General features: G+C 40.9%; 1 protein-coding gene across 1 annotated transcript in view; it reads left to right on the top strand.

Moving 5' to 3' along the window:
- The window catches only part of psmd1 (proteasome 26S subunit, non-ATPase 1), a 118,547-nt gene that overhangs the window by 13,612 nt on the left and 91,952 nt on the right, over positions 1–12,983 (top strand). Inside the window, exons 2-7 of the mRNA XM_078563988.1 lie at positions 578–621; positions 1,163–1,236; positions 1,912–2,081; positions 3,362–3,567; positions 3,945–4,088; positions 12,295–12,521. Coding sequence (XP_078420114.1) covers positions 578–621; positions 1,163–1,236; positions 1,912–2,081; positions 3,362–3,567; positions 3,945–4,088; positions 12,295–12,521 — 865 coding nt within the window. The remainder of the gene's footprint in view (positions 1–577; positions 622–1,162; positions 1,237–1,911; positions 2,082–3,361; positions 3,568–3,944; positions 4,089–12,294; positions 12,522–12,983) is intronic.

Here is a 12,983-nt window from a genome sequence, read left to right as displayed (position 1 = left end):
AGCTGGGGCCTTCTTGGTTTGTCTGGCTCAGCTGCTCCCTGCCTGCACCGTCAGGAGATCCTGCGAATGTATTTTTACCTATACCCTTTTGACTGCACCCTTTTGAAAGCAATCTTTCTAATAATGAGCTGTACTCTGTCTACTATGATGGTATCTGTGGAGCAAATTTAACCCACGCCTGATGAAACTGGTACACTGTCTGCACTGTTCGACATCAGGTAACTTTCTGTGTTGCACAGAGAATCATGGATTTTTTTTTTTCAAACGTGTACCCTTGAAATGCAGCATTAATTTTTAAATAGATTTTTTGGTCTTTTTTGTTGGATTTTGTGCTGTATCATAATTGTTTTTGTGAAAATTGACTCTTCCTGGATGAAGTTGAGACTTGAAAATTCCTGTTTGGAACAATATTGGTGTCTCCTGAAATAAAGCCTGAGCCTACATGAAGAGTCTTGGTTCGTAAACCTGTCAGTAGTAACTATTGGCCTAGACAGTTCCTTCTTTGTTTTACATGATCTTCTGGAAGTGATTTAATATATTTCGTGCTAAACATTTTCCTTTTAATTGCACTTAACAGCTGGAATCATTTCTCTTCTGGATGAAAAAGAACCACAGCTCAAGGTAAGTGTTTCCTCCTCAGAGAAACAATTAAGCAGGATTAAGATATGCTGTGCAATCTGGGAACACTGCTAAACACTTTGACTGCAGCACTATTTATTTAAAAAACGGTGTGTAGCCTGTTCTTGAGATTTTCACAATTTGAAATTAATGTAAGCATTATAGGAATGATATTTTGTGTATTTTGTAAACTAAAATTTAACTGTTGGAACTGCCGACATAATTAAGTCTTCTGAATGTCAAATTTAGGCTAGCATTTGCATTGTAACATAATTCGGATACTACTAAGGCTTTGTATTTAAAAGGTTGAGTCTCTTCACTACTTGTGAATGTTGACGAACCTCTTCGGTTACTGGCTGAGTTAATCTCTGAGTCGCCCTGTAAAAGCACATTGCACTAACACTGTTATGTCCCAAAGTGAAGCAAAGTCTACAGCCTCTTTGCTCCCCTAACTGAAGGATCTTTGAAACTTAAGTTAACTTAGTTAGCCATCAAAATTGTGATCTACACCCCTGAATGAATGTTTTTTTTTTCTCTGTTCTAGGAGTTTGCTCTACACAAGTTGAACTCGGTAGTCAATGACTTCTGGGCTGAAATTTCAGAATCTGTAGTTAAAATGTAAGGAATTTATGCTGTCTTATAAGAAGTGATGCTGTGTACTATTGAAATGAACAATTCAAATTTCATTAGTTAATTTGTTAACTAAATGAACAGCTTGTTTTTTAGTGCTCTCTGTAACTATTTGTACGTCATCTCTGCATTTTGAAAATCACTAGTTTTAGAATGGTTCATTGTATTGGCACTCAAGCTTGCTGTGTTGCTTGTAACTCTAGATCCATCAGCTGTTGAATTGTGTGAGACCGCTAAAAAGAGAATAGCCGTTTTGGCATTGATATTTATTTGCTGACTATGGGTTCAAGATACCAGAAGCAGCAACTTAAGTTTTCTTTCCCGTTCATGATGGGTAGAATTTTACACCAGCGGGATTTTACAGTCCTGCCGACGTCAGTGAACTTTTGAACGGCTCGCCGCATTTTACAGCCCCGTCCCCCCTGCGATGGGGCTGTAAAATTCTGCCCAATGTCTCTAATTTACACATGAGCAGTGACTAAAATATGTGCAGATTAGCAAGCATAACATTGCAGCCACTTTGCAAATAGACTGGCTGCACCATGCACAAGTAAATGCAAGAAAACTTTGCCATTAACTTGCTCTGCCAAGGCCTCAGCAGCAGTATATAATTAATCAAATGAGTATAAAGGTCCTAATTTTGATATCGTGTTTCTTTTTAAGTGAGGAGCTATATGAAGATGAGACTTTCAGAAGTCGGGAGTTTGCTGCCTTGGTGGCGTCTAAAGTTTTCTATCACTTGGGAGCCTTTGAGGAATCGTTGAACTATGCACTTGGAGCTGGGGACCTCTTCAATGTTAATGATGAATCTGAATATGTGGAGACCATTATAGGTTAGCATTCTTTAATTTTAATCTAACTCCTTATGAATTATTTCATAAGGTTTATTTAAAGAGAGTTTTGAAAGAAATTTGGTATTTAAAGGTGCACAATTGGAACTTTCTTGTGGATCTTTGAGATAACTTGATATGCTTTTCAAGTTTATTTTGACTGTTTGAAGGACTTCAGCTTTGGAAAGAGTGTAACCTAATTATGATGGTTACTTTTATTTTCTGACACCTATTCTGGCTGTTGTATTTATACAAGTTTTCTAGGCTGGTTAATGTAAAATGTGCTAAATTTTAGAGTTTAAGGCTGACATTCATTTCCAAGGTTAGTGGTTGAGGCAAAATCTATGCCAGTATTCACGGTGAGATTAGTTGAAAGAAAAGGGAGTTGAAGGACTATGGGAACAGAACAGGTAAATGTGATTTATAAGCCTATTTACTCATGTGGAGGATAAACACAGACATGGCCTAGTTGAGCTAAATTATTTGTTTGCATGTTATAACTTCTATGTTTTAAAGCATTCAGTATACATTGGTGCCCACTGATCTAAAGGAAGATACCTAAAAGAATAATATGTTAATATTTATGATGATTCTTCTTCTACCCTGCCCTGGTAATACATGTGGATTTTATTAAACTAGTATTATGTTTTATATTAACCATGGGAAAACTTTTCTAAGTGATATTGCAATTTAATACTAAATTAGGAAGGTTTTCATTGCGAGTTCATGCATGCTAGAAATTCTGTTCAGTCGCAATTCACAACAATAACTTGCATTTATATTGCACCTTTACCATAAAAAATGGATGCTGAGCTAAGGAAAGAGACAATAGCTGGGGTGACCAACAGGTCGAGGGTTGTAAGGAGGGATAGCAAGAGAGTTGTGGTGCTATGGTACCTGAAGCTATGAGTGTTGAGCACAAGATAAATAGAAGTGGATGTGCAAAATAAGATTGAGAGAAGTTTGTAAGGCTGGAGGAGGTTAGCGAGAGTGTGGGACAAGGCCATACAGAAAATAATTTTGTCCTTGGACGGATGAAGGAAATTGAACCCAGAGATGAAGAATGATATGCCATTACCGAGTTTTCATTTTTCTTTTTCTTACACTTTCTTTGTTCCCAAGTGAGGATTGTTCCCCAGATACTTAAGCTCCAGCATTTAATTGTTGGAAGGCAATATTTATTGAGTTTGAGAGCCACTGTGGCATTTCAATATGGAGGCATAGCAGTGGGTTGTCTTGGCTTGGTTTATGAGTTTAATGTGATTCTCATTTCTTCACTGTAGCAAAATGCATTGATCATTATACAAAACTACGAGTTGAAAATAGAGAACTACCTGATGGTGAGGAGAAATGCATTGACCCTCGGTTAGAAGGTATTGTGAATAAGATGTTCCAACGTTGTTTTGATGACCACAAATACAAGCAGGCAATTGGCATTGCTCTAGAGACCAGGCGGCTTGATGTCTTTGAGAAAGTGATTCTTGAATCTGTGAGTATACCTTGCTGTAATAATGTCATTTCTGATGTAATACACTCTTCTCTTTTTCTACCCTCCTCCAAAAGGAAATATTTGAAGGTTCATTCTGTGGTGATGTTTATTATTGATGTAAAATTAATGCTGTAGCTTCAGTTTTAGTAAAACCCACATTGTTGAAGTTTTAACAGTACCACTACAGCAATGATGTGTTGGTGACATAGTCTGCTTGTAACTAATTAACACATTTTGTTAATAACAGATGACAGGATATCATTTTCTCAGTAGTTACGTTTTTCTGACAATTCCAGTTTGTTTTAATAAGTTCTAAGGAAGCTATTTTTGCCATGTATTGAGATGCTGCCATATTTAACACTATTAAATCTTCACAGAATGATATCTCTGGGATGCTTGCGTACAGTGTGAAAGTGTGCATGTCACTCATGCAGAATAAGCAATTCAGAAATGAAGTTTTGCGTGTTCTGGTCAAACTGTATATGAATCTGGAAAAACCGGACTTCATTAATGTGTGTCAGGTAATACTTTAAATATATATCTATATAAGCCTTGTGAATGTGACACATGCCCTGTCCATAAACTTTACCTCATGGTAAGATTGTTAAGTAATGTTTTTATAGCAACATTTATAACTGAAACAAAACTATGTAAACCTCTCACAATGTAATTGCATACTTCTCACCACTAGTGGCAGTATGGCATCTCCCCATTCCTCCTCCTCCAAGGAAAACAGTCCCAACCTCTTCAACCTGTCCACGTAGCTGAAATTCCTCATCCCTGGAACTATTCTTGTGAATCTTTTCTGAATCCTTTCTAATGCCTTCATGTTCATCTAAGTGTGGTGCCCAGAATTGGATACAGTACGTTTGACCTTTGCTTACTGCCCAGTCTCAGGGATAGTTTCTGTACCTTCTTTACCCTGCTGGCCTGAATAGTAGCCCCCACTCCGACTCTGTCAAACCACTTGCTGGCACGTCGGCTATTAAAGTCAGGTAAAGCTTTTGGATGCTCCCTACCTCAGCTATCCTGTTCTGCTCTTCCCTCATGCCCCAGGCATTTACTTCATTTTTTAACCTGCCTGGCCTGGGCCACAAGGATTAGATGGGAGGCAGAGAGAGACAGATGAGGAAGAAGGAACATAGGGTAAGAGTTTGCAAAGAGAGATGGTGTGGAGAAAAATGGCTGCATATAATAATGGCCAGAATTATGATGATTGGGTAATTTCCCTGTTAATTCTGCCTGGAGTCCACACTGCTGAGAGTGACTGGGATTGATTTTTATCTATATAATTTGTATTATGTAGTTATCTTTCACTCACTGCATTTTGCTGACAAAATAATCTTTGTGTAATCTAAAGACATTACCAGAGTTTGGTTCATGATTTTGGAGACTCTGCTTTAGTTTGGTTCCTGAGCTTGGAGATTGTTTGTAATTTTGGGTCATGAGTTCAATGGTTTCTGTAAATGGAAACCACAAATTCCACCCCCATCTCCAACTCTTTATTGACACTGCTGTGTCACCTATTCACTCCAGAAAGAAAGTTGGTATAAGGTCTGATTAAAAGCCTTGCATATGCTGAAATTTTACTTCCTTTTGGAATGATTTTCTGGCACCTGTTTTATGTCATCTACTTATAATGGTAAAAACCTATCTGTGTTTTACTGTGTAAGATATCTGAAAATAAGTAACAGGAAAAGCTCATCTATTTGTCATGTTCTAATCTGGCTTGATGCATGCTGCACAACCATTTCCACCTGGTGGTTAATTCTAATCAGCCTTTTGTTCATAGAATGGATACAGCACAGAAGGAAGCCATTTAGCCCGTCCTGTCCATGCTACCTCGTCCTGCAATTACCCTTAACTTTGCAAATGATTTCACTTCAGATAACTATCCAACTCTCTTTTGAAGGCCTCAATTGAGTCTGCTTTCACCACATTTTTAGGCATTGCATTTCAGACCCTAACCATCTGTTGCATGGAAAAGACTTTCCTCATGTCATCGTTTCATTTGCCAATCCCCTTGAATCACCGTCCTCTGGTTCTTGTCCCTTCCACCACGGGGACAGTTTCTCCTTATCTAATGGGGAGGCAGTGGTGTAGTGGTATTGTCACTGGACTGGTAATCCAGAGACCCAGGGTAATGCTCTTGGGACCTGGGTTTGAACCTCACCATGGCAGATGATGGAATTTGAATTCAATAAAAAGCTGGAATTAAAAGCCTGATGATGACCATGGAACCATTGTTGATTGCCATAAACACCCATCTAATTCACTAATGTCCTTTAGGGAAGGAAATGTGCTGTCCTCACCTGGTCTGGCCTACATATGACTCCAGACCCATAGCAATGTGGTTGACTCTTAAATGTCCTCTGAAATGACCTAGAAAGGCACTCAGTTGTACCAAACTGCTAAAAAGTCAATAAAAAGGAATGAAACCGGGCAGACCACCTGGCATTGACCTAGGACCAGAAACGACAATGACAAACCCAGCGCTGTCAACCCTGCAAAGTCATCCTTACTAACATCTGGGGGTTTGTGCTAGAATTGGGAGAAGTATCTCTCAGACTAGTCAAGCAGTCAGGAGGGAGTTGCCCTGGGAGTCCTTGACATTGACTCTGGCCCCTATGAAGTCTCATGGTATCAGTTAATTGTGGCCAAGGAAACTTCCTGCTGATTACAACGTTAAACCTCACCCAGTACTCCTCCATGTCGAACACCACTTGGAGGAAGGACTGAGGGTGGAAAGGGTGCAAAATGTACCCTGGTTGGGAGACTTCGATGTCCCATCACCAAGAGTGGCTTAGTAGCACCACCACAGACTGAACTAGCCCAGTCTTGAAGGACATAGCTGCTAGATTGGGTCTGTGACAGGTGGTGAGGGAACCAACAAGAGGGAAAACCATATTCAACCTCCTCCTCACCAACCTCCCTGCCGCAGATGCATCTGTCCATGACAGTATCGGTAGGAGTGACCACTACTCAGCCCTTGTGGAGATGAAATCCGTCTTCACATTGAAGGTACTCTCCATTGTGTTGTGTGGCACTACCACCGTGCCAAATGGAATAGATTTCGAACAGATCTAGTAACTCGAGACTGGGCATCCATGAGGTGCTGTGGGCCATCAGCAGCAGCAGAATTGTACTCAACCACAATCTGTAACCTCATGGCCTCATCCCCCCACTCTACCATTACCACCAAGCCAGGTGATCAATCCTGGTTCAATGAAGAATGCAGGTGGTCATGCCAGGAGCAGCACCAGGCATAACTTAAAATGAGGTGTCAACCTGGTGAAGCTACAACACAGGACTACTTGCATGCCAAAAAGCATAAGCAGCAAGTGATAGACAGAACTAAGCGATTCCACAACCAACGGATCAGATCTAAGCTCTGCAGTCCTGCCACATCCAGTTATGAATGGTAGTGGACAATTAAACAACTCACTGGAAGAGAAGGCTCCACAAATATCCCCATCCTCAAAGATGGAGGAGCACAGCACATCAGTGCAAAAGAGAAGGCTGAAGCATTCGCAGCCATCCTCAGCCAGAAGTGCCAAGTGGATGATCCATCTTGGCCTCCTCTGGAGGTTCCCAGCATCACAGGTGCCAGTCTTCAGCAAATGCAATTCACTCCATGTGATATCAAGAAATGGCTGAAGGCACTGGATATTGCAAAGGCTATAGGCCTTGACAATATTCCAGCAATAGTACTGAAGATTTGTGCTCCAGAACTTGCCAAGCCCCTAGCCAAGCTGTTCCAATACAGCTACAACACTGGCATCTACCCGGCAATGTGGACAATTGCCCAGTTACGTCCTGTACACAAAAAGCAGGACAAATCCAACCCGGCCAATTATCACCCCATCAGTCTATTCACCATCATCAGGAAAGTGATGGAAGGGGTCATCAACAATGCTATCAAGCGACACTTGTTTAGCAATAACCTGGCCACTGACGCTCAGTATGGGTTCCGCCAAGGTCACTCAGCTTCTGACCTCATTGCAGCCTAGGTTCAAACATGGACAAAAGAACTGAACTCCAGAGTTGAGGTGAGAGAGACTGCCCTTGACATCAATGCAGCATTTGACCAAGTGTGGTGTCAAGGAGCACTAGCGAAACTCGAGTCAACGGGAATCAGGGGGAAAAATCTCCACTGGTTGGAGTCATACCTAGCACAAAGGAAGGTGGTTGTGGTTGTTGGAGGTCAATCATCTTAGTCCCAGGACATCACTGCAGGAGTCCCTCAGGGTAGTGTCCGAGGCCCAACCATCTTCAGCTGCTTCCTTCCTTCCATCATAAGGTTTGAAGTGTGGATATTACCCGATGATTGCTCAATGTTCAGCATCATTCGCGACTTCTCAGACACTGAAGCAATCCGTGTTCAAATGCAGCAAGACCTGGACAATATCTAGGCTTGGACTGACAAATGGCAAATAACATTCATGCTACACAAGTGCCAGGCAATGACTATTTCCAACAGGCAAGAATTTAACTGTCGCCACTTGACATTCAATGGCATTACCATCGCTGAATCCCCCACCACCAACATCCTGGGGGTTACCATTGACCAGAAACTGAACTGGACTAGCCGTATAAATTTTGTGGCTACAAGAACAGGTCAGAGGCTAGGAATCGTGTGGCAAGTAACTAATTTCCTGACTTCTTAAAGCCTGTCCACCATTGACAAGGCACAAGTCAGGAGTGTGATGGAATACATTCCACTTGCCTGGATGAGTGCAGCTCCAACAACACTCAAGAAGCTTGACACCATCCAGACAAAGCAGCCTGCTTGATTGGCACCCCTTCCACAAACATTCACTTGCACACCACCCATTCCACCAGCCTAAGTCATCTTGAAGTCTATCACTATCCTCTCAGTTCACGATACTTCCAAGTTTTGTGTCATCTGCAAATTTTGAAATTGTGCCTTGTACACCAAAATCTTGGTCTTTAATATAGATCCAGAAATGCAGTGGCCCTAATGTCAACCCCTGGGAATCCCATCTATATTTTACCTGCAGTGCAGAAGAACAACCATTTACTACTTTGTTTCCTGTCATTCAGACTACTTCATATCCATGCTGCCACTGTCCCTTTTATTCTATGTGTTATGAACGTGCAATTTCATGTTTTAGGAATCTACCTTTTAGTTTTGGGGAAATTAAACTTTTAAAGGGTAAGGTAAATGGAAAAACCTGGGTTTGAAAAACTGAAACAAAGCCTAGAGTAATTGCTCTTCAAAGAATGGTCCATGTTTACTTAAAAGGATTAGAGTTAGAGAAAACAGGAAACAATAGGTGGCCCCTTTCTGAGTATTGGTAGAGGCGAAATGTCTAAAGTTCTCCTCCATAAGGAGTTAAATTATTTGTGTGGGTCCCAGATCAAAGAGAGGTTGAAAGCAAAGGATATCAAGGGAAGATCTTAAAGTATCCATACACTTTTCAGATCAAAGGACAAGTTTCAGAATGGAAGTTAATTAAGTGAAATCTCTATCTGGGACTTCCCAGATGTGCCACATTGCCATGAGGATAGATTGCAGGGAGGTTTCTTATGTTTTGGATTTATCTGTATGCTTTCTCTCAGAAATCATTGGTCAGCTTGGAAGTCTGCGAGAAGGCAGTGGAGTATCTGCTGGCAGCCAGTCAAGGTGCATGCAGGCCATTAGGAATCAGGGGTGTTCCTCATCTAGAGTCACTAAGCATTGCAATTGGGTTCTGTGCTCGGAAGGAAAAGTCCAAATTCGTGAAAAATTCCATCAGACCTGCCTAAAAAAGCTAGTGGAAGAGGCCAGTAGTGGAATCCTTACAGAGAGACAGTGTTCTGGAAATCAGAATGCCAGACTGGGAAACTGAGGAGAATCAAAATGAATTCCTAAGAGCTGTGGCACACCTTGGTTTGGTCCCAGAAGAAGTGAAAGAACCCTCAAGATCCTAGAAAGTATAGGGGAACGCTTGGGCAAAATTAAAAACAGAACAGGAAGTGGTCTGTTAAGATAGTCAGATTTATATAATAACGGTTTAAGAAATATATTGTTAAGTTAGTAGTACTTGCTTTGTTTAATTCTTGTACAGTAAAAGTTTTGTTTAAAATGTGAAAACTGAATTTCTCTTTTCAAAAGTCAATGGTCTCCCTCGAGATCATAACACATGGGCTTCAACTTTGCTGACAAGCCTGTTATGTGGCACTTTAACAAACACCTTTTGGAAGTCCCTGTACACAACATCAACTACATTACCCTCATCAACCCACTCTGTTATCTTATCTAAAACCTCAAGCAAGCATGATTTGCCTTTAACCAATCCGTCTTGGCTTTCCTTACTTCCCTCATTATTTTTGGATGCATTTCACCCGGCCCTGGTGACTCATCAGCCAGCCTCTCCTGTGCCTCTTCTGTCTTTTTTTTGGCACTCCAGTGTCTCCAACTACCTCCTCTTTCACTATGACTTGGGCAGCATTTTCTTCCTTGGTAAAGACAGATGCAAAGTACTGCCTCCATGCATAAATTCCCTTTTAGAGTTTAGATCCCTATTCAGCCCCAATCCTCCTCCTTACCAACATTTTACTGTTTATATGTCTAGAGAAGGCTTTTGGCTTCCTTGTTATGTTAGCTGCTCTCTCTTCTTATACCCTCTCTTTGCTTCTCTCATTTCTTTCTGCACTTTCCTTTCGAACTTTTGATATTCAGCCTAGTTCTCAATTGTATTATCCACCTGATACCTGTCATATGCGCCCTTTTTTTCTGCTTGATCTTACTCATTATCACTGTCGTCATTCAAGAAGCTTCAGATTTGTTTGCCCTATCTTTCTCCCTTGTAGGAATGTACCTCGACTATACCCAAACTATCTCTCTTTGAAGCCAGCGCATTATTCTGTTACAATTTTGCCTAGGGACAGCTGTGACTCGTGGAGTGCCACAAGAATCAGTGCTGGAGCTTCAGCTATTTACGACCTACATTAATGACTTGGATGAAGAGAGAGAGTAATATATCTAAGTTTGCTGATAATACAAGGCTAGGTGGGAATGCAAGCTGTGGGGAGGACACAGGGAAGTTTCAAATAGATACAGATTAAGTGAGTGGACAACACCTTTTAAAAGATGGCAGATGGAGTATAATGTGGGGATGTGTTAAGTTATTCACTTTGGTTGTGAGGATAGAAAAGCAGATTATCTTTTAAAAGGTGTGAATTTTGCAAATGTTGACATTCAAAGAAAATTGGGTATGTTCAGACAAGGAACAGAGTCAGCATGCAGGTACAGCAAGCAATTGAGGAGGCATATGGGACGTTGGCCATTATCGCAAGGGGATTGGGATACATGATAAAGAAGTCTTGCTACAATTGTAAACGGTTTTTGTAAGCCCACATCTGGAATATTGTGTGCTGTTTTGGGCTCCGCATTTAAGGAAACGTATACTGGTATTGGAGGCGGTACAGCAAAGGTCATTAAATTGGTCCCTTGAATGAGGGGTTGTCTTGCCATGAGAGGTTGAGTAAATTGGGCCTATATTCTCTGGAGTTTAGAAGAATGAGAGGCAATCTAATTGAAACATTCAAGATTCTAAAGGGGCTTGATAGGGTAGATACTGAAATTCTTTTCTGCAGGCTGGGGATTCTAAAACACGAGGGCGTAGTCATTGGCCGATCATTTAGGACTGAGGTGAGGAGAAATTACTTCATTCAAAGTGCTTAGAATTTTGGAATTCTCTACCCCAGTGGGTTGTGTATCCTCCATTATTGAATACATTTAAGGTTGGGATGGACAGGATTTTCGTGTCTCAGGGAATCGAGGAATATGGGGAGCAGGTGGGAAAGTGGAGTTGAAGCTCAAAATAACCGTGATTGTATTGAATGACGGAGCAGGCTCAATGCGCCATTGGTCTACTCCTGTCCCTATTTCTTGTGTTCTGGCCGGGCCATCTTTGATTCGAATTTACCTAAACCAGATCTGTTCTCACCCCATTAAAACTGTCCCTCCCTCAATTATTTCCATCTGGATCGCTCCTATGCTTTTTTCATAGCTGACTAAACCTTATGATACTATGATCATTGTCCCTGAATGTTCCCCTACTGACACTTGACCCACCTCATTCCCCAGAACCAGATCTAGCAGTGTCTCCTTCCTTGTTGGGCGAGAAACATAGTGATCTCAAATATTTTCCTGAACATACTTCCTATACTCATGCCCTTCTTGGCCCTTTACAATACGACTATCCCAGTCTGTGTTCGGATAATTGAAGTCTCCCATTATAACCATTCTATTGTTCTTGTGCCTCTTGTAGTTTCCTTGCAAATTTGTTCCTCTATATCTTTCCCACTTGATGATAGCTTATTGAATATACTCTGTGGTGTAATGGTACCTGTATTCTTTCTTCATTGTTTTTGTTTTCCCTCTAGCTGCTCATGCTAATGTGGTGTTCCTAGCAAATGTTTAGTGCAGATAAGATATGTATTTTCAAATTTAAAGTTCTTGTAGAAGTAAGTTTGCCCTAAAAGTTTTTTTTTTCAACACTTGCCACTTAAGAGAAGTACCATCCACATTTAAAATCATGACTATAAATTGATGAGCCATTTCCGACAGTGCTGAAGTTGAGTGTTTAAATGCCAGCAGGTGGCACACTTGTGCTACTACAGATTTGCCTGAATTGAACCTGTAGCTAAAATTTCAGGCATGCTGTTAGGCTGTTGCAAATGAGATTTGGTCTAACTTCTGTAGTTTTGTTTCTACAGTGCCTAATTTTCCTGGATGATCCCCAGGCAGTAAGTGATATCTTGGAAAAGCTGGTAAAGGAGGACAATTTACTGATGGCCTATCAGATCTGTTTTGACTTGTATGAGAGCGCCAGCCAACAATTCCTTTCTAGTGTTATCCAGAACCTGAAGACTGTAGGCACTCCCATTGCTGTTGTACCAGGTTCTACAAACACAGGGACTGTGCCAACTGCTGAGAAAGAAAGGTAAAGATGCACACAAAGTCATAGTGGATACAAGCTTAATTGAATTTTCTGGTTATTGGCTATATATTGATAAACTTGCAGTAATTGTTCAGTAACAATGTTGATATGCATAAAGCATGACAAAAACTTGAACAACTTCTTTTGATTCCACACAAAAGTAATGAGTAAAAGATGTATTTTCTTTTTTTCTAACTTTAGTAAAAAGGCAGAGCTACTGAGGGGGAAAAAACCCTACCTGCCTCTGTTTCAAGAATCTGCTAAAAGTGCACTTCTGGGAGTACCTTCCCCACACCTACTGCAGTGGTTCAAGAAGGTGGCTCCCCACCACCTTCGATGTCCACACCCAATTAAATAATTTGGGAAAAAAAGCACTACTTGGAACAGTAAAGTACAGTTTCGAACTTTTGTTAAGGCAGTGACACTATATGTAACCTACTGAAATTTTTTAGTGTATCAACAACT

Source organism: Cetorhinus maximus, chromosome 19, assembly GCF_964194155.1.
Source record: "Cetorhinus maximus chromosome 19, sCetMax3.hap1.1, whole genome shotgun sequence".
Lineage (NCBI taxonomy): Eukaryota > Metazoa > Chordata > Chondrichthyes > Lamniformes > Cetorhinidae > Cetorhinus > Cetorhinus maximus.
This window is presented reverse-complemented; position numbering and strand designations above follow the sequence as displayed.